This window comes from Mesoplodon mirus (assembly GCF_964341445.2).
Source record: "Mesoplodon mirus genome assembly, chromosome: 11".
In the NCBI taxonomy this organism is placed as follows: Eukaryota; Metazoa; Chordata; class Mammalia; order Artiodactyla; family Ziphiidae; genus Mesoplodon; species Mesoplodon mirus.
Window position 1 is genome coordinate 80,930,282 of NC_138987.1, and position 22,316 is coordinate 80,952,597.

Here is a 22,316-nt window from a genome sequence, read left to right on the forward strand (position 1 = left end):
TAGATTAGTTATATATTGTTTACAAATAACATTTATCAAGCAAAGAATGAAATATAAGAGTTTGCTACAGTTAAAGAATTAGTAATAGAAAATGGAAGTGATGGTTATAGATTAGCTCTCCATGGTGAGGTTTAAAATCAATTCAAGTACTGTTTAGATGCTTCGATACTTATTTTTCATGACAGATTTTCTTTTTCTTTCTTTTTTTTTTTTTAAATCTAACAGGTAGTTCCATTAGCCAGTGTTATTGTGAAAGAATCTTTGACAGAAGAAGATGTGTTAAACTGTCAAAAAACAATATACAACTTAGTCGATATGGAAAGAAAAAATGATCCTCTACCTATTTCCACAGTTGGTACAAGAGGAAAAGGCCCTAAAAGGTAGGGTTTTTTTCTTTCTTTCTCGTATATCACATTTTCTTGATACTTACTGTTTTTTTGAGCTAACTTTTCCATATGTAAATTATATGTTTGGGGGTGTGTATATACACATACATATGATTAAGATGAAATGACATAAAATAGCAGAATTAGATACATTATCACTTAGAATTGCACCGTTGGAAGAGAAAGGAAACCCATGTTTAATTATTTCTTTTAACTTTATCAGTAACAAGTGACACGGGTATTATTTAAAGAGTATTTTGTAAGAACATTATTTTAAATCTTTACTTTAGAGATGAACAGTACCGTATCATGTGGAATGAGTTAGAAACGCTTGTCAGAGCCCATATCAACAATTCGGAGAAACATCAAAGAGTCTTGGAATGTCTAATGGCATGTAGGAGCAAACCCCCAGAAGAAGAAGAACGAAAGAAACGAGGAAGAAAAAGGGAGGACAAAGAGGACAAGTCAGAGAAAGCAGTGAAAGATTATGAACAGGAGAAATCTTGGCAAGATTCAGAGAGGTGATTTCTTAATTAAATTAACATAGCACTATGGTGCCTTTTGGCATATCCCATTCTACATGTACCGCATTTGAACATTCAGACCTTATTTATTAGTACTTCATTTAATATGTGTTTATTGTATTTTATAACTATTATTTTATCATTCTTCAAGTCTGGAAGGTCTTTCTTGGGCTTAAAGAGGTATGATTTTTTTTTTTACTATTGGGGCAAAGATAGTGTTTAATTTTTTTCCTAATTAACTTCTGAAAGTCATAATACATGATTTTTGGTATCAGTAGTTGTTTTTATGTGTTATGAACATCAAAGGCATAGTTTTATTTCTTTATTCAATGAATACTTATTAAAAGCCCATGATGTGCCGGTCATTTGGCATACGATCCCTGCCCTGGAAGAATGTACAGTGTTGTGTAGAGGTAGGCAAGTAAATGAGCGATTTACAGCAAAGTGTGGAAGATGCTATTATAAAAATAGGTATAGGAAACCCTTGAAAGCATGAAAGATCATAGTCCTATTCTGAAAACCTTCCTCAATAGTACACTCTTTTCCTCAGTTCATGATTTATATAGTGATGTCAGGGTTAAATTTGGAAAAAAACATAAAAAGTAATAAAGGTCTATAAATAAAAATATCATGACATATTATCAGTAGTTGGCTCTATCTTCTACCTCCTTGCCAGAAATGAGGCAGAGAACCAGGTAACTATTACAATGGCAATGTAGTCAGTCCTTAAAAACAGAACTTACTATGGAAAATTTGAAACTTAATCCAAGAGTAGAATAAAGAGTTACCTATTATCTACTTTTAAAAGTTAATCAATTCATGGCAGATCTCATTTCATATATATTCACATCCATTCCCCTCACCACTACCACCCTCCACCTCCCCCACCTGAATATTTTGAAGCTAATTCTGGAAAGTGTATTATTTCATTCATAAATAAGTAGGACACTTTTATTCCATTTGGCCTAGAGGTTCACTTCTGCCTTAGTGCTGCTGAGTTTCTGAAACAGAATTGTCTTGCTTTAAGAAGAGGGGGGAAAGAATATTCTCATTCAGATCCCACTGATCTTCAAGTATATGAAATTCAAAATAAGCTTGGAGTTAAGTTCCTACCTTAAGGAACATAAGTACATTTCCACATACATAAACCAGGGAACAAATGCTAGTAGATTTCTTAATCTTATTTGTAATTTGAAATAGTATTTTGTCTATATCTTCAGAAATTAAAATTGTGAAGTATCTTCCAAAGATCACATTATTTGGTTTTTTTTAAATTTTATTTTATTTTTTATACAGCAGGTTCTTATTAGTTACCTATTTTATACGTATTAGTGTATATATGTCAATCCCAATCTCCCAATTCATCACATCACCAACACCCCCCTGCCACTTTCCCACTTGGTGTCCATACATTTGTTCTCAGCATCAGTGTTTCAATTTCTGCCCTGCAAACTGGTTCATCTGTACCATTTTTCTAGGTTCCACATATATGCATTAATATACGATACTTGTTTTTCTCTTTCTGACTTACTTCACTCTGTATGAAAGTCTCTAGATCCATCCACATCTCTACAAATGACCCAGTTTCGTTCCTTTTATGGCTGAGTAATGTTCCATTGTATATATGTACCACATCTTTATCCATTCCTCTGTCATTGGGCACTTAGGTTGCTTCCATGACCTGGCTATTGTAAATAGTGCTCTAATGAACATTGGGGTGCATGTGTCTTTTTGAATTATGGTTTTCTCTGGATATATGCCCAGTAGTGGGATTTCTGGGTCGTATGGTAGTTCTATTTTTAGTTTTTTAAGGAACCTCCATACTGTTCTCCACAGTGGCTGTATCAATTTACATTCCCACCAACAGTGCAAGAGGGTTCCCTTATCTCCACACCCTCTCCAGCATTTGTTGTTTGTAGATTTTCTGATGATGCCCATTCTAACTGGTGTTAGGTGATACCTCATTGTGGTTTTGATTTGCATTTCTCTAATAATTGGTGATGTTGAGCAGCTTTTCATGTGCCTCTTGGCCATCTGTATATCTTCTTTGGAGAAATGTCTATTTAGGCCTTCTGCCCATTTTTGGATTGGGTTGTTTGTTTTTTTAATATTGAGCTGCATGAGCTGTTTATATATTTCGGAGATTAATCCTTTGTTCGTTGATTCATTTGCAAACATTTTCTCCCGTTCTGAGGGTTGTCTTTTTGTCTTGTTTGTAGTTTCCTTTGCTTTGCAAAAGCTTTTAAGTTTCATTAGGTCCCATTTGTTTATTTTTGTTTTTATTTCCATTACTCTAGGAGGTGGATCAAAAAAGATTGCTGTGATTTATGGCAAAGAGTGTTCTTCCTATGTTTTCCTTTGAGAGTTTTATACTGTCCGGTCTTACATTTAGGTTTCTAATCCATTTTGAGTTTATTTTTGTGTACAGTGTTAGGGAGTGTTCTAATTTCATTCTTTTACATTAGCTGTCCAGTTTTCCCAGCACCACTTATTGAAGAGACTGTCTTTTCTCCATTGTATATCCTTGCCTCCTTTGTCATAGATTAGTTGACCATAGGTGCGTGGGTTTATCTATGGGCTTTCTATCCTGTTCCAATGATCTATATTTCTGTTTTTGTGCCAGTACCTTATTGTCTTGATTACTGTAGCTTTGTTATAGTCTGAAGTCAGGGAGTCTGATTCCTCCAGATCTGTTTTTTTTCCATCAATACTGCTTTGACTATCCAGGGTCTTTTGTGTCTCCATACAAATTTTAAGATTTTTTTGTTCTAGTTCTGTAAAAATGCCATTGGTAATTTGATAGGGATTGTATTGAATCTATAGATTGCTTTGGGTAGTATAGTCATTTTCACAATATTGATTCTTCCAATCCAAGAACATGGTATATCTCTCCATCTGTTTGTATCATCTTTAATTTCTTTCATCAGTGTCTTACATTTTCTGCATACAGGTCTTTTGTCTCCGTAGGTAGGTTTATTCCTAGGTATTTTATTCTTTTTGTTGCAACAGAGATCACATTATTTCTGACCTTTAAAATTTCACCTTTATAAATTCTTCTTCATTTTCTTTTATAATTTTAGCCCCATTTTACAGCTGACTATGTTACTGAATTACTGCATTATAAGGAGGAAAAGGGAAACTTGTGTTTAAATTCGTTAAGTTCTCTTACCTGATTTTAATTTGAGGTATAGCTTCTGATTTGTTCCTAGGCTTATGTTGTGAGAGCCAGGTATCTTTTATTGATTGGTATGTAAAGTCTAGTTAAATTATTGAACCATTCAGATTTCTGAGAATTTAAACTTTTAAGTTTTTATTATTTGTCCCTCTGAAAGATTAAAAGGAATCTTAGAACGTGGAAAAGAAGAGTTGGCTGAAGCTGAGATTATCAAAGATTCACCTGATTCCCCAGAACCTCCAAATAAAAAGCCTCTTGTTGAGATGGATGAAACTCCACCAGTAGAAAAATCAAAAGGTAAGGTAGAACTGCGGTAACTATGTTTGTAAAAAGTTTTCCAGTTTAGTTCTGTTGTACAGTGTCCTTTTATGTTGTGTGTGAGGAAGAGCTACTCACTGCTCCTCATGTTGTTTAGGAGACCCTTTGTTCACAGCCTTGGAAAATATAGGCAGTAAATATATTTGTCAACTTTTTTTTTTAATTTTAGTTTATTTTTGGCTGCGTTGGGTCTTCATTGCTGTGCATGGGCTTTCTCTAGTTGCAGTGAGCGGGGGCCACCCTTCGTTGAAGTGCGCAGGCTTCCCATTGCGGTGGCTTCTCTTGTTGCGGAGCATGGGCCCTAGGTGCGTGGACCTCAGCAGTTGTGGCACACAGGCTCAGTAGTTGTTGCTCCCGGGCTTTAGAGCGCAGGCTCAGTAGTTGTGGCACATGGGCTTAGTTGCTCCGCGGCATGTGGGATCTTCCCAGACCAGGGCTCGAACCCCTGTCCCCTTCATTGGCAGGCGGATTTTTAACCACTGTGCCACCAGGGAAGTCCCATTTGTCAGCTTTAAAGGAAACATAGTGTCATAGCTTTATTAATGAAGCCTTTGGAAGATAAACACTTTTACTATAAAGTCTGTGGTTTAAGAAATTTTAATTACATAACCTTGAATCTGTGTATGTTCCTAACACTATACTAAGTGCTAGGCTATTGAGGACAGACTCTTTAAGCTGTTACTGAACTTAGGGAAGGATGTAATATCCCCATTTACTGATAAATTAAAATGTCTTATGAATGGGTTTCAGTAAAGGTATTACAAACAATATTTTTATTGTAATGCCTTTTATGTCTTAGTTATAGGCTGAAAAACTGAATTTCCTCTTGAGGAATTCTAGCAGTCAAAGATAGGATTTGGGTTTGGGAGTGCCTGAAATCACTTGAGGCTTTAGTTATCTTGAAGGTAAACTAAATTCAGTTCTTTCAGGGTAAATGGGAAATGGTATGACAAAGGACTGAGTTCTTACCACTGTGCCTTTACATAAGACCTCAGAGCTAGTTACAGTTATTGGCAGCTCATCCTAGGGAGAAGGTCGGATTGTTTGTTTTTTTTATATACTGTTGTTGTAATATATATTGTAATACATGTTAATATTGTCCAGTTCACTGATTTCTTTGAAATTGGAGGTAAGAGCGATCTTATCATATTTGTCTTTCAGGCATTTGCCCAGGGTACCTGGAAAATAATGGGATTTAAATAAATGTCTATTGGTAAATTATTCTATTACTCACATGCCACTGCTGATTAGGATGAGGTTAATTTAGGTTTAATCTAAACAGTGCTTCAACACTGTTTGGAAAATAGAACTCTAAAAATTATTATTTATAGTAGCAAAAAGTTGCAAGCAACTGAAACATGAATTAGCAAGAGAATGACTTAAATGATGGTGTGTCCGTAGGGTGGAATTTATAAAGCCCCAGAATAACTATTTTCACAAATACCCACTCTTTCCTCTTGCTAATGTATGTCATTCAGATTTTAACTTAAGTAACTACTTTTTCAGCAAAGACTTCCCTGAGGACCTCCTTTCACAATTAAGTCAGGTACTTCTCTGTGTTTCTATTGCATCCCATGATTAACACTATGGTAGCACTTAGAGTACTGCATTGACATTGCTGATTGATATGTTGCCTCTACTATTCGGCTGAAACATTTCAAAGGCAGGGGCTTTTAAAAATTTACTGTTGTAGGGCTTCCCTGGTGGCGCAGTGGTTGAGAGTCCGCCTGCCAAGGCAGGGGACACAGGTTCGTGCCCCGGTCCGGGAAGATCCCACATGCCGCAGAGCGGCTGAGCCCGTGAGCCATGGCCGCTGAGCCTGTGCGTCCAGAGCCTGTGCTCCGCAACGGGAGAGGCCACAACAGTGAGAGACCTGCGTACCGCAAAAAAACCCGACAAATTTACTCTCGTAAATTTTCACTACCACCCACTACAGTCCCTGGTTTATAGTAGAAGTTCAATTATTATTTGTTAAATGAAAAAATTAATGAATTAATGTATAATAAGTTAAATTTAAAATGCAGGTTACACAGCCATATATACCATGATGTTCACTTTATTTTAAAAGAAATTTTTATACACATATGCACTAGAGCATGTCACTTAGATGAAATATCAGCTATAATTCAATTAAATAGATCCCTGAAGCTTTTCACCCTAGAAACACTATATAGAGTGGCCCATAGGAGAAGCAACTTGATTGCAAATCACTGCCTGCCCTTGTAACTTTCCATTCAAGACTGGTACTTGCAACTTGTTTGTTTCTTTTTTCATTCTATTTTACAACCTAAGTCATATGTCTCTTCTGATCAGCAATTTGATATGAGTCTTTTGTTGTACCTCAGTTTCATCTGCTTTGGAAAATAACTTCCTAGGGCTCTCCAAAGTGAATTTTGTGCTTGCTGTGTAGTCTGCATGGAAGGTTAGGCTATTCCAAACATGCCCTATAGATTTGGTGAAAATCTGTTCACCTCTCTTTGTGTAATGCAATAATAGAAAAACCCAAATGTAATTTTATTGCTATAGATTGGCATTAAAAAAAATATGTATGGTTGTTAGAGCAGTAGTATTATCGGTGATTTATCCCCTCTTTATGTTTTGCTTTTTTCTACACTTTATCTAATGAATATGTATTAGTTTTATAGTAAGAAAAAATGTTTCTAATTTTGTTATTATGGAAAATTTATATGCAGTAATATAAACTCTTTCTGGTGCACAGTCTATGAGTTTAGACCTTGTATACAGTTGTGTAACAGCCACTACCACAGTCGGATATAGAACAGTTGTGCTCGTCTTACACTGCCCTACCCCCAATCCCTCATAACCATGGATGTGTCTTTTTCCCCCTATGATTGTGCCTTTCTCAGAATGTCATATAAATAAAATCATAGAGTGTGCTGCCTTTTGAGGTTGGCTTATTTCATAGAACATAATGCATTTGTGATTCATCTGTGTTGTGTGTTTATCATTGGTTTTTTTTATTCCATTGTATATGACTGACTTTATTAGAAAGTGCCACCTCATTTTTCCAAGTGGCTGTACATGTGCATTCCCACCAGCAGTTAGTGAGAGTTCTGGTTGTTCTGCACCCTTGGTAGCACTTGGTATTGTCACGATTTTTTTTTTCTCTCCTAATAAGTATGTAGTAGTATTTCCTTGTGGTTTTAATTTATATTTTCTCTCATGACTAATGATGGCGAGTGTCATTTCATTTGCTTATTTGCCAGCTGTGTATCTTCTTTGATGAAGGTCCATTCAGATATTTTGCTCATTTTTAAATTGGGTTGTTTGGGGGGGGGTGTTATTGTTGAATTTTGAGAATTTTTAATTTATTCTGGGTACAAATCTTATGTTGGATATGTGATTTGCAAATGTTTTCTCCAAGTCTGTGGATTGTCCCTCTCCTGAGAGCGACTTTTGCAGGGCAGAAGTTTCTAATTTTGATGAAGTTCAATATATAAATTTTTTTCTTTTATGATGTGCTTTTGGTGTTATGTATGAGAAATCTTTGCTAATCCAAAGTCACAAAGATTTATTTCTATGTTTTCTTTTAGGAGTGCTATAATTTTATTTATCTATCTATTTATTTATTTATTTTTATTAAAGTATAGTTGATGTACAATATTATATGTTACAGATGTACAGTATAGTGGTTCACAATTTTTAAATGTTATCCTCCATTTATAGTTATTATAAAATATTAGCTGTATTCCCAGTGTTGTACAATATATCCTTATAGCTAATTTTATGCATAATAGTTTATACCTCTTAACCCCCTCACCCCTTCCCTCCTCCCACTTATAGCCCTTCCCCCTTTCTTCTCCCCACTGGTAATTACTAGTTTGTTTTCTATATCTGTGAGTCTGCTTCTTTTTTGTTATATTCACTAGTTTGTTGTATTTTTGAGATTCCACATATAAGTGATATCATACAGTATTTGTCTTTCTCCATCTGACTTCTTTCACTTAGCATAATACCCTCCAAGTTCATCTGTGTTGTTGCATATGGCAAAATTTCATTCCTTTTTGTGGCTGAGTAGTCTCCCATTGTATGTATGTGTATAGATGTATACATACATATACACACACACACACACACACACACCCCACATCTTTACTCATCTGTTGATGAACACTTAGGTTGCTTCCATATTTTGACAATTGTAAATAATGTTGCTATGAACATTGGGGTGCATGTATCTTTTTGAATTAGTGTTTTTGGGTTTTTTTGGATATATACCCAGGAGTGGAATTGCTGGGTCATATGGTAGTTCTATTTTTAGTTTTTTGAGAAACCTCCATACTGTTTTCCACAGTGGATGCACCAATTTACATTCCCACCAACAGTGCACAAGGGTTCCCTTTTCTGCATATCCTTGCCAGCGTTTGTTATCTGTGTTCTTTTTGACAGTAGCCATTCTCACAGGTGTGAGGTGATATCTCACTGTGGTTTTGATTTTCATTTCCCTGATTATTACTGATTTGAGCATCTTTTCACGTGCCTGTTGGCCATCTGCATTTCCTCTTTGGAAAAATGCCTATTCGGGTCTTTTGCCCATTTTTAAATCAAGTTGTTTGTTTGTTTTGATGTTGAGTTGTAAGGGCTGTTTTTATATTTTGGATGTTAACCCCTTATCAGTCATATCATTTGCAAATATTTTATCCCATTTGGTAGCTTGTGTTTTTGTTTTGTTGATGGTTTCCTTTGCTGTGCAAAAGCTTCTAAGTTTAATTAGGTTCCATTTGTTTATTTTTGCTTTAGGAAACAGATCAGAAAAAAATAATTGCTATGATTTATGTCAGAGTATTCTACCTATGTTTTCCTTTAGGAGTTTTATGGTTAATGGTCTTACATTTAGGTCTTTAATCCATTTTGAGTTTATTTTTGTATATGATGTTAGAGAATATTTTTTGCCTTTTCTATTGTGCAGAAAATAGTTAACTATAGCAAGCCTGAGGCTATTATCATTAGAAAAGCCTGCTTTCAAGTTTGGCCCTTGGCTGACATCTGGGAATATGGCTTTTGAAACATTCCCCAAATGATGAAGTTATTTTGCCTTATATCTGAACTGAACACCTGCTTTCCTTCTGGGAGTCTGGAATTTTGGTAGTTGTAGTTAGGCAGGGAATGCCTACGTGACCAGCCCCCAGAAAAACCTTGAACTCTGGAATCTTAAATGTGCTTTTCTGGCAGAAATATTGTACACACATCGCTGCATTTTTGCTGCTGGAGGGAGTATGCACTCTTGTGTGAACCCTCATGGGAGGGAGAGAGCATGGAAAGCCTGCAAATGGATTCCTCTAGTCTTTGACTACTGTGCCTTTTCCCCACACTGGTTTGGCTATGTGTCCTTACTGTGCTGTTGTAACGATTCCTAGCTGTGACTGTAACTTTATGTTTAGTCATTTGAGTCCTTCCAGCAAATCACTGAACCTCTAGTAGGTGGTCTTGGGGACCCCTAAACACATACAAATTTTAGAATAAAGGGAAGATGATATTGCTTAAATTATATAAAGTGAACAATAGACTAAGGGATAAATTTGTTAAGTTTGTAAATTTTGAAGTAATGAATTATTCTACCTTTGTTCTCTTTCAAATATTACACCAGGACCAGTGTCCTTATTATCCTTATGGAGTAATAGAATCAATACTGCCAATTCCAGAAAACATCAGGAGTTTGCTGGACGTTTGAACTCTGTTAATAACAGAGCTGAGTTATATCAACATCTTAAAGAGGAAAATGGGTTTGTATTCATAATTGTAGAAATTAGCTTTGTTAATTGCCATATAGTAAGTTTAAAAAAATAAACGCTGCTTGTTTGTTGTGTTCAGCAATTTTTTATTACTTATAATAACTTTTATTACTTATAATATTATGGACTCATACATGTTACTTATGAAGAGAAAAAAAATTACCTTCTTTGATTCTTGGTACTTGTAAAAGACCTGATATTATTGACTGTAACCATGAATGTTCATTAAACATCATAGAGGGGAAAATTGTAGAGAAAACGTAGTATGCAGCACTGACTCTCGTGTAAAATAACAGGGAGAAAATATTTCCTCGTAAGTAATACAGTATTAGGAATATTGATTTTAATTGAATAAATCTAAAATCTAAAAATAATTGAAGATTTATTAGAATAAACCTAAAATAACTTAAATGGTTATTTTAATCTTTTTTGGAAGGAATTCTCTTAAAAATGTATTGATAAAGGTATTTCTTTAGTGGAAAAGGAAATAAATCCTTGTCAAAATGGAAGAGATTTTTTCCCTTAGTTTTGCTTGGAGCAGTATAGTGGGAAAAAACCAGTGGCCTTGGAAATGAAAGCTTGGGGAAGTCGTGTAATCTCTCTGGGCCTGCCTCAATTTTCACTCATTTGCAAAATGAGGAAGTTTAACCAGGGGGAACCCTAACTTTAGTCACTTTCTAAAGTGCTTACATTCTTCTCTTCTATGACTATATTAAATTTTAATTTCATTTAATAGTTAGATAAGGAGAAAAAATATTGGTAGTTAATGAATGTTTTATTTTACCAACTCATTTTTTTCCTCCTATTTTTCAGAATGGAGACAACAGAAAATGGAAAAGCCAGCCGGCAGTGAAGAGTGACTTGAGCAACTGAATTTAGTATATTGCATAAATATTTTGGATGGAATTTGATATAAGAACTTTTACAGCAAGATTGTATAGTTATGTTGCCTGGACTGGTTTTTACATTTTTAAAAAATTTCAACTAACTTTATCTTTTTTGTATTAATTGTAAAATTGGCACATACGTCAGAAATATACATTTGTCCTCCCAAATTAAACAAATTTATTTTATGGTAAAGGGTGTTCCCTCTGGAAATGTTTTTTAAAAAATTCTTAGGCTTCTCTTTGCCAAATAAAACTCTTAAAATATCTGAAATGCAAAATATCGGAGTATTCCTTTAGGAAAAAGATAATATTCATATAATGGCTGACAATTTTAAGAAATTCTAACAGAATTTGGGTGAGATTTACATTTAATATAAAATATTGCCTACGATCCTGCAGCATATGCAGTGCTTTTCCAAAAAATAATGTTTTTCTGTTTGTTTATTTTAATTTAAGTTGTTTTGTGTGTGTGTTGCCTACTTAAAAGCAGAGTTTTCAGGTAGTTGGGGTAAATTTATGTTTACCCATATTGGATGATGTTATATATACTTTTTATGCTAAAAACTTATTGTTCATTAACTTTTCATGTTGCAAGAGAAGCATGAAGGAGATTGCTTCGCAGACTTGGAAGAAAGAAAAGTTACTGTGTTACTTGTTTTAATCCCAGAAAAGAATCTTGGTCTCCTCATCTCTCAGAAATGTCATGGTTATATGGTGTATATTTGGTGAGTCTTCTTCCTGTGCTGCTTCTGGAAGCTCATAACATGTTGCAAGAAACATGTTATTTCAACGTTAAATGCTAATTCTAGGCTTGTCATTTTTCCTTGAGTATCTATTAGAGAAGGGGAAAAGCTCTTTTTTTAAATATAGAGGTTCAGTATTTTTTATTTTAAAAAAATAACTGGTGGTTTAATAAGGGTTCAGCAGGCTTTCAATCCAGTGAAATATACATTGTTCTCCTTTATCAACTCCTGTATCATTCTTAGCCCTTGCATCTGCCCTCTCCCCTAAGCTAGAGCCATTTTTATTCCTTACCACTGTGTTTAGATATACACCACTCAAAAGCATGACCTAGACTTGCAAGATTTCAGGAGCTGTAACCCAGTACTGAATTATTGGATCATATTTACTTGTGGTTGAGTTCTGACCTTTTGTGTCTTATCCTTGATACCCATTCAGCTTGTACCAAGTTGGAGTCCCTGCTTTAGTTCTTGATTCAAAAATCTTTTCTTTATAACCCATTTCAAAGACCCTTTTTTTACTCTCAATTTGTGCTTCCTCCTTTCCCATGTGCTAAGGCCATGCTACTTGTTGACAGTCTTATCTACATTTCAGTCTCCATTTTTAAGTATTATTTTTGCATATATACTGCTGTTACTGTGTTCTACCAACTGGTAGAATGTTTCTGTGGCTGCATTTTGAACGACTGTACAAGTAGCTTTCTGTATTATTCCATATATTGTTGGTTGTTAAGATTGTCCAGCAGACTCATTCTACCTGCTTAACTAGATGCCTTTTGAGCACCTAAAATTGAGCTCCTTCTCCACCTCCCACAGAGCATCAAGCTATATATTCTTGGTCTTATCTTGAGATACATATTACAGCCTTTTGGTGGAAGTGACTGTTTTAGGACAGAAATAGAAGAATGACTGGTAGTTGTTGGCTCTACTAAAACAGCATCCATATTGAGGATTTACTAGTCAAGAGAAGTGGACAAAATTTAAATTAAATAAAAAGTATTACCCTTCCAGACTTAATGATTGTGGGAATGAAAGTTACCCTAGAGAGAACAAGTGCCCTTTAAGTTATAAAATTCTGATATTAGTATCATGGTAGCAAAAGATGCCCCTCATTTTTGTCCCCTTGCTCCCCAACAACAGCAAAAACTTGACATCCATCCATGGACAAAAGTGCCTTTGAGGGAGCTGTGGCATCCAGCACCCAATGCCAGGTGACCTGGGAAGGGTGTCACCCACCTGTGTGTTTGATAAATAGGCAGACAAACTTTGGTCTCAGCTGTGGACCCTGCAGTAGCCCATGAAGAGGCTCCATACCCTCTCAGCCACAGTCTGGGAACCCCTGGAAAACACTATCTTAGGCACTCATCCATGGACATGAGAGCCTTGTGGAACTCCAGGTTTCTAGGTGAGAGGTTTCAGCACACCATTGGAGTAAAATAAAACATGCATCTGGAAGCACTGGAGTAGATAAGAGAAATAGCTTGACATTACCCGCATTACCCTTCCTCCAAGGTGATGACACAGCTTAGGGCCAAAAGAGAGCTCAGCCCATGATTTCTCCTGTGGGGGAAAGTGAGAATGTGTGAGTGAGCACCCAACTTCTCCAGCTGTGTGGAACGTTGCCAAGGGGGCTCATTTCCTTGTTGCCCCATCCAGAGTACTGAATTGTGAGCTACAAGACAAGGGGGTTGGTGGGAGGGGGTGGGAAGATGCTGGGAGAGTGGCAGATAGGATTCTCAGAGGGCATTATAAAGGGCTGCGGATCTTACTAACTGTGTTGTAGACTCTATCAAAAAGCCCGTCCACCAGCTGCTGGGAACACCTCACCTTGGATCCGCCCAGCTAGCCCATGGACAACCCTCAGTGCTCTGCATGCCTCACCCAGAGACCCCTACCACGCTGTGGCCAGCTCCCTTTGTGCACTGCTGATGGCAGCAGTGAGAGTGAGCTTTGACAGACAGCTAGTGAGCACATGCAGAAAGCTGGATTGAAATCTGCAGGCAAGGGTGAAACTACAAACTTGAGCTTTAGCCACCTTTGGGAAAACAAAGAGACGCTGTCAGCACTTGGCTGGCTGTATTTTAGAATCCAGAGAAGGCAGATAAGCTTAGGAATTTTTCCACAAGAGGGAGAAAGGAGCGTGGAGCAGGTGTATTCACAGGAGGTCTGAGAGAGCCTCTGAACACCTAGCAGGGCTGACAGAAGGTATCTCTCTCCTACAGGCAGTTAGTAAAGACTAGAGGAGGTGACTGCTACTTCAAAAGCAAACAAAGCAATACAAAACTTCAAGAAATACAAAAAATCAAGGTAACATGACACCACCAAAGGATCACAATCTTCCAGTGACAACCCCAAAACATGGAGATCTGCAATTTACTCAATAAAGAATTTAAAATAGCTGTTGACCAGGGAACACAATAAGCTACAAGAAAACAAAGACAATTCAACAAAATCAGGGACAAAAATACATGAACAAAATGAGAAGTTTAATAAAAGGAAGTCATAAACCATACAAATTCCTGAGATAAAGAATACAATGAATGAAATGAAATAGAAAATGTACTAGAGAGCAGCAAAAACAGAATGGATCAATCAGAAGAAAGAATCTGTGAGACAGAAGACATAACTGAAATTATCCAGTCAGAGGAGTACAAAGAAAAAAGAATGAAAAGGAGTGAACAAGTCTATGTGCTCTATGGGCTACCCTCAAAAGAGCCAGTTGGTGAATTACTGGAGTTCCAGAAGAAGAGAGCAGGAAGGGAGCAGAAAACTTAAAGAAATAGTGACAGGGCTTCCCTGGTGGCGCAATGGTTGGGAGTCCGCCTGCCTGTGCGGGGGATGCGGGTTCGATCCCTGGTCCGGGAGGATCCCACATGCTGCAGAGCGGCTGGGCCTGTTCACCACAACTGCTGAGCCTGTGCTCTGGAGCCCATGCTCCACAAGGGGAGGGCCTGCCGCAATGAGAGGCCCGCGCACTGCGGTGAGGGGTGGCCCCCGCTCGCCACAGCTGGAGAGGGCCCGCGCACAGCAACGAAGACCCAACACAGCCAAAAATAACTAAATTTAAAAAAAAAGAAATAATGACAGAACTTCCCAAACCTGGGGGGAGATTCAGATATCCAAGTACATGTAGTTCATATGTCATCAAACAAAATTAACTTAAAAAGCTCCTTTCCAAAATACACTGTAATACAAGTGTCAAAAATCAAAAACAGAGACTCTTAAAAAAAGCAAGAGGGAGGAAAAAGCTAGTAACTTATAAGGGAACCCCCAAAAGATTATCAGTGGATTTCTCAGCAGAGACCTTATAGGCCAAGAGAGAGAGGGATGATATATCCAAATTGCTGAAAGGAAAAAGCTGCCAAACGAGTATTTTACATGGCAAGGCTGTTCTTAAGAAATGAAGGAGAGAGAAAGAACTTTCCCAGACAAACAAAAGCTGAGGGAATTATCACTGCTAGACCTGCCTTATGAGAAATGCTGAAAGAATTCTTCGAGTTGAAATGAAAGGACAGTAATTAGTAACATAGAAACATGAAAATGTAGTGGTAAAGGTAAGTGTATAGTCAAATTTAGAATAATACTATAATATTGTGAAGTATTAACCACTTTAGTGTAAAGGTTAAAGGACAAGAGTGTTAAAAATAACTATAGCTACAATAATTTGTTAATGAATATACAATATAAAAGAGGTAGGGGCTTCCCTGTTGGCGCAGTGGTTGAGAGTCCGCCTGCCGATGCAGGGGACACGGGTTCGTGCCCCGGTCTGGGAAGATCCCACATGCCATGGAGTGGCTGGGCCCGTGAGCCATGGCCACTGAGCCTGCCCATCCGGAGCCTGTGCTCCACAACTGGAGAGGCCACAACAGTGAGAGGCCTGCGTACCGCAAAAAAAAAAAAAGTGTGACATCAAAAGCTTGAAGGGGGTAGTAAACGTGTAGAGTTTTTGTGTGTGATTGAAGTTAAGTTATTAACAGTGTAAAATAGACTGATATATGTATAAGATATTTTATGTAAGCCTCATAGTAACCACAAAGCAAAGATCTACAGTAGATTCACAAAACATAAAGAGCAGGGAATCAAAGCATACCACTTCAGAAAATCATCAGTTCACAAAGGAAGGTAGCAAGAGAAGAAGAAAGGAACGCAAGAAATACAAAACAGCCAGGAAAAGAGATGACATTACTAAGTCCTTACCTATCAATAAGTACTCAAAATGTAAATACATTGAATTCTCCAATTAAAAGACATATAGTGGCTGGATGGATTAAAAAAACAACAAACAACAAGATACAACTATATGCTGCCTACAAGAGACTCACTTCAGCTTTAAGGACACACATTGGCTCAAAATGAAGAGAGGAAAAACATATTCCATGCAAGTGGAAACCGAAAGACAGCAGGGTAGCTATACTTAGATCAGACAACATAGACTTAAAGCCAAAAATGGTAAGAGACAGAGAAGGTCGTTATATAATGGTAAAGGGGTCAATTCATCAAGAAGATATAAGAATCATATATATATATGCATCCATAATTGAGCACCTTAATATATTCAGAAAATGCTAACTGATCTGAAAGGATTAATATTATTGTATTGTAACAATACAGTAATAGTAGGGGACTTCACTACCCTAATTTCAACAATGGATAAATAATCCAGATATAAAACCAAAAAAAAAAAATTGGACTGTAACCAACATTACTTAGACCATATGAACCTAGCAGACATACAAAACATTCCATCCAACAGCAACAGAATAGTTATATTATTTATGCCTTCATACTGAAGGTTGTAATGAGTATCTTGGGTGGCAGTTTACAGCATTTTTTACATTTGGAAATGCTGTTGCCAGTGATGCAATTTCTTTCCATAATGGATGATTCATTACATGATTTGTTTATGGTAGTGGTGGTCTGGGTGACATAAATTTATAGTTGACCATCAGGCTTCTAAGGAGAAATAAGTGATGAGAATTAATTGGTAGTATGTTAATACAGTTAACATGGAGGATGAATTATTTATTGCTTATCTTTTTACAATTTGACTCAGCAATTGTTTATTTTACCTGCTTTCTAGATCAGTTATCCCTGTTTCTCATACAGTTGTTGATACATTTGGATTTCTGATAGTATTACTCACTTCTCCTCTGGCTAGTGAGATCCATTTCATTATGGAATGGGAGTTGACGTTTTGAAGGCTGGAAGATTGACTACTCTTGTGTCTGTGGCAGAGGTCACGTTTTCTCTGTAAGGTTGATGCTGAGAAGACAATGGTGTCCCTCTCCATAATCCAGGTGAGGGTGGAACTTCACACTCCAGGATAGGGGGCTTTCTCGGCCTTAGTACGTACATTTCTTGGTCTGAATTACTTATTAAGGTTCTCCCTTGACACACCAGGGACTGAGGAATAAGAAAAGTCTTATAGTTCCTATAGAAATGGTAAGCTACACTTGCTGCTATTGCCACGATCAGTATACACATACTTGCCAACAAAGCCAAAATAAGATTTCTAATCCAGTGGGTATTTTCTATGTTAGATGAGGCAAGAATGCTGTTTTCAATTAACGACCCATTATCTGGCTCCAGAATAAGGCAGATTCCACCATATGTGATGTTCTCAACTGTGCCAATTTTGTATTCCGGTGACATAGCATATGCAAAATCTGGATGGACATTCCCGTCAGGCCTTCTTAGTTTAAACATCACTTCCTGAATTTTTCTGTGAGGACACCTTTTCAGAGAACTGCCATTGACTTCACATAAGGTTCTGTTATACCAGGATATAATTGTAGACCCTGGTCTCAGGGTGGTTAATACAATTTGTTCAGGGCTACTGAGTTTAGATAGTCAGTGAGTTTAGCAAAAAACAAACTAATCCTCTCTCTCTTCTTGATAAATGAGTAGAAACTGTTTTTAGTGCGCAGAGTGTAAGTGTGGCAGGGTGTACTTCTGGGCAGCTTCAGTTCAATGGTGAAAAGCATCTGAGCAGCCAGGCCCCCAGAATCTGTGGCATGAAGAATAAATTCCTGAGGGGAATACTGAAAATCCAGTTCTAGGGGATATCCATGTAGTATTTGATGAGTCAAGTTAAATTGCAGCCAGCTTTCTGAGCCCGAAGGATATTCATTTACTGATTTTATTGCAAGTGTCAAATGAGTTGAGCTGCCATCTTCCTGATCATAAAATGTGTCAGGATGGATTGGGAAATGGAGTCTGTGCCCGACAGTTGCTGTTATCAGTTGAATTGGATTAACAACTGTTGGAGATGTGTTGGGTTGACCTAGAAGGAGCAAACAAGAAACAAATTTCAACAAAAACCATTCTTACTTAGATGTTTAAGGTTGTCTTGGTGGTTGACTTATTTCCTCCCCCATATTCAGTTTTGGACCTGATTTGCATAGGAATGTGGGAAAGCACAGACATCCTGTATTTGGGTTCCACATAAGTAACTCCAGGAAGGAGTGAAAGAGACTGACTTCTTTCATCTCTGTTTTTAGCCTTTGATTTGGGGACACTTCCTCCGTCTACTCAAGGGTCAGGTTCATCCACCTTAAGCTCTGTCTGCACTTTCTCTTTTGGTTTTCTTTCTCTCACTTCCCTCTCCCTCTCCTCTGACCTTCTTTATCTTCTGTCTTATCATCAACTGGTAGAGTTTGCATTATAGCTTTGATGCTACTTCTTCATATTCACAGAGTTTGTTAGTTTCCAAAGTTCCTAATCCTCTCAGCCTTAAATTATAGTATGGAAGAAGATCTTGAGATTAGCTCATTAGTAGTATCAAGTAACTAAGTCTGGGTTAGAGGGCTTCAGAAAAACAATATTTTGGCAGTGGGCTCAAATTTCTAAACTGATTGTGTGTGTGTGTTTGTGCGTGTGTGTGTCTGTATGTCTATGTTAAAAAGCTCAACAGGGACATTTTATAAAGTTCAGGACATAACAGTTGTATAACTGAACAGAAACATAGTAATGAACTAGTGCTCTAATTTCAAAGAACACATTTAAATCCCAAAGCACCTAGAAAACAATTCAAGCTCTGCACAGAAAAGGTTTGGTGTTGTCTGAGAGAGACGATGAGGTAGGTGACTATCGCAAAAATGGGAATATCCTGCAATATAACAAAGGCAGGTGGCTTTAGATATTGTGAGTCGCACTAAGTTGCAAAGAAGAGTGTCATACTAGGAAAAAGCAATGAATCTAGAAGACAGAATGGGGCAATTACTTGATGAAGGAAAGACTATTTTGAAGGGAGATCTGAGCACTGTTGCATATTTCATGGGATTGACTAACGGTGTATGTTCTAACTACCAGGGAGATAAGTTTCAAACAGGCTCAAGTTCCATCAGCTTTCCCTCCTTGGCGATAGAATTGCTTACCTGGGGGTGACATGTCCTCGGGTTTCTGAGATTCAGGATGGAGAGCACATGTCTTCAGAATCTTTGTTGCATGAAGCAGTTCATATTTAGTGAGAGACAAACTGGTTGTACCTTGTCTAAATGATGTCTCTGGAAACTCTGTAGTGAATCCAGATAAAATGGTGAGCCTCAATTTAAATTAGATGTTTAATTGAAACATAGGAAATCCCCCAGAATTAAAAATCATCCATGCAATTTTCCATGGAAGTTACCATACAAGTATGCTTCAATATGAAACAAGTTCTAAGAGAATCACTCCGATATGGGTTACCTAGTTCAGAAAAGAGAAGCTGGGCAGACATGATAACAGGTTGCATTTAAAGAACATTCACCCAATGCCAGGCACTGCACTAAGTACATATTTCATTTTACCTTCACGACAAACATATTGGGATAATGATCATCCTCAGTTTATAAATGATGAAAATAAAATAATAAAATTAAGTAGCTACTCAAGGTCACACAAATAGTATGTTACAGAGCTAGATTTTGAACCCTTGTCTGACTATAGATACTGAATTCTTAATCACAATACTGCCTGCATTTAGAGTATATGGTGAGAGAGAAGATGGTCTTAATTTTACCAATAGAGATTGAATTTGTTAGCAAGCCTTTTTCTAATTATGATGAGCCATAAGGTTGCAACAGATTATCAGTGTCTTTCTGAGATAATTAAGGAATAATAATAACTAGACAGAGTATGGTCTAAGTGATGGCTTGAAGTTCCTTCCACGTCTGTGAATCTTTGATAAATCTGAATTGTATTTAATGTGTAGAGGGCATAAAATGGGTACTGCATTTTGTTGACTTTTCTTATATAATATTTTTTTAAAATTTTTTCCTCCTGAAAATCACTATGCTCCTTGTAGAAATATTGGAAAATACAGAAAATATAGACAGAAGAAAATCCAGCACTCATAACATCATCACAGTTAACATTAGGCACTGTATTTTAATCTTAACACTATTTTAATCTGAATATTTTAACCAACATTATTTGGTTACTACTTGTTAGTATAAAGATTCACTGAAAAATATAGTAACTAGAAAACTAAGCAACTACCACAATCTTACCTTGTTAACGTCAGAAATAGTCCCATATCTTGTCAATAAGTTTTGGGAGGTATGTGGGTGACTTACCACCATTCCAGTAGGATCCAGGTTAAACATTGTGTCGCCTGGTGAAGTTTGGCTAGTTCTTGAGAATTTGCTAAAAGCTAGATGTTCTATGCCTGAATACCAGTCACTAAGAAAATGCATTATAGTCTTTGAGCCCATGCTTTCAGGTAACTCAAATGCATTTGCAAATTTGGGCAGCTCAGAAAGGGATGAATCCGATAAATCAGGTAAATGAATAAATGATGAGGTCTCCTTAGAATAAGATTGAGTTTTCAAAATCACATCAGATGATGAGTCTTCCTCTGATTGGTTGCTGGGGAACTGAGCAGTTTCCCACAGCAAAAGAGTTGAGTCAAATGTACTATCCCATGCAAATTTGGTATTTACGCTCATGCCAAGAGGTGAAACTGTCTCTGTAGGCGTGGGGAATGAATGAATCCACTGAGAAACTTCAGGAGTCTCAGACACATGACCATGCTCATGAAGATGCTCCTGCCTCAGCCAGCTTGACAGGGGCAACTGGCTGAACTCAAGGGGAAAATGCGAGACTGCCGATATCTCCCTCGCTGAGGCTGCAGGTATCAGGAGACTGTCAGGTGGCTGTGCAAACCTTCCCAGGTAGACTGGGTGAGAGCCACTCCATCTGCAGGGGAATGTTGTCATTGAAGATAGTCCCTCGGAAGGTGTGGCCACATGCTGTATCACCTCCTCAGAGACTGAGGACCCAGGAAAATGAGAGTACTTGGATGAGGCAAGAAAGGCTCGTGAATACGAAGGTTGACTAACTGACTCTGAGACAAGGTCAGATAAAACAGGACGCTTTTGTATTTTTGTTCCGTGGATTGGGGTGTGCCCCCTTATCTCCCACTCTGTCAAGTCTAGTTTTTCTAATAACACTGATGCTGTAGAAGTTCTACTCTGAAGGAAGTCAGAATCTGTGAATGAAGTAGCTGTTAATACCATAGAAGGAAGGACCTCAGGAAAAGCGAAAGGATATTCAAGGTTTGTTGTCAAGGACATTTCCTTGAATGAATTCTGTGATGCTACTGTATGCAGTGGCCTTGTCATCTTTGTATACCTTGGAGTACCTGGAATAAAGTCAGGATGGAGGGTAGGAGTGATCTGTCTTAAGGCAGCAAATAAGCCAGAAATTGAAGAGGCCTCATCTCTAGGGATCCAAGGAGCCACTAAGGTGGGTAATGAAACAGAGAAAGGGTTGTTTGGCTTTCTTGTCATTTCATTTGGCCCTACTGTTGGGCCTGGGATAGCCCTTAACTGCCTGGGTCTTCTTTGAGATTTCTGAAGTAACCTCCAACCTTCAGTCTTATATCCTAAAGTTTGGGCAAGATACTTGGAGGAAGCGCATGCTGTTGAAACACTTGCATCAGCTCTGATAGTGCTGTAGAAACCTCATGTTCCGTAGACCAGTGGAATGGTACAGAGTGACCTTGTAACGGAGTGACTTGCCTAGGATCGTCAGCCAACACTGGAGGTTTCCAGAGGTGCTTGTTTACCTTGCTTCCGAATGCGCTCATAGTCACTAAAGAAGGATCCAGGTGAGGGCTTCCCTGGTGGCGCAGTGGTTGAGAGTCCGCCTGCCGATGCAGGGGACACGGGTTCGTGCCCCGGTCCCGGAAGATCCCACATGCCGCGGAGCGGCTGGGCCCGCGAGCCATGGCCGCGGAGCCTGTGTGTCCGGAGCCTGTGCTCCGCAACGGGAGAGGCCACAGCAGTGAGAGGCCCGCGTACAGCAAAAAAAAAAAAAAAAAAAAGAAGGATCCAGGTGGAAATGGTCTGCCAGTGTGTGTACCAAAAAGAGACGGTCTTGAACACCAAGAGTTTCGGCAGCTGCTTTAAGAGTAATTTCAGCTATGATGGTGGAAGACTCCTTTGAGCCCCCGTGGACCCTAATACTGAAGATTTAAAAGAACAATACAGCATGGATTATTGCTTTATTAGCAATCCCTTATTTTTACGTAGGCCTTCAGGGTATATATAG

The 22,316-nt window shown here is 37.8% G+C and overlaps 1 protein-coding gene across 2 annotated transcripts in view; it reads left to right on the forward strand.

Annotated features, from left to right (window-relative positions):
• The window catches only part of INTS13 (integrator complex subunit 13), a gene marked incomplete at its 3' end in the record, with an annotated part of 33,148 nt that extends 21,852 nt beyond the window's left edge, over positions 1–11,296 (forward strand). The window contains exons 13-17 of one of the 2 annotated variants that reach the window (XM_082636485.1): positions 226–380; positions 677–907; positions 4,243–4,382; positions 10,012–10,147; positions 10,970–11,296. In XM_082636485.1, the coding sequence (XP_082492611.1) occupies positions 226–380; positions 677–907; positions 4,243–4,382; positions 10,012–10,147; positions 10,970–11,009 (702 nt within the window). Of the gene's footprint in view, positions 1–225; positions 381–676; positions 908–4,242; positions 4,383–10,011; positions 10,212–10,969 lie in introns of those variants that run through there. The other variant, XM_082636484.1, reaches the window with a different exon arrangement.
• Between the last annotated feature and the right edge of the window lie 11,020 nt (positions 11,297–22,316).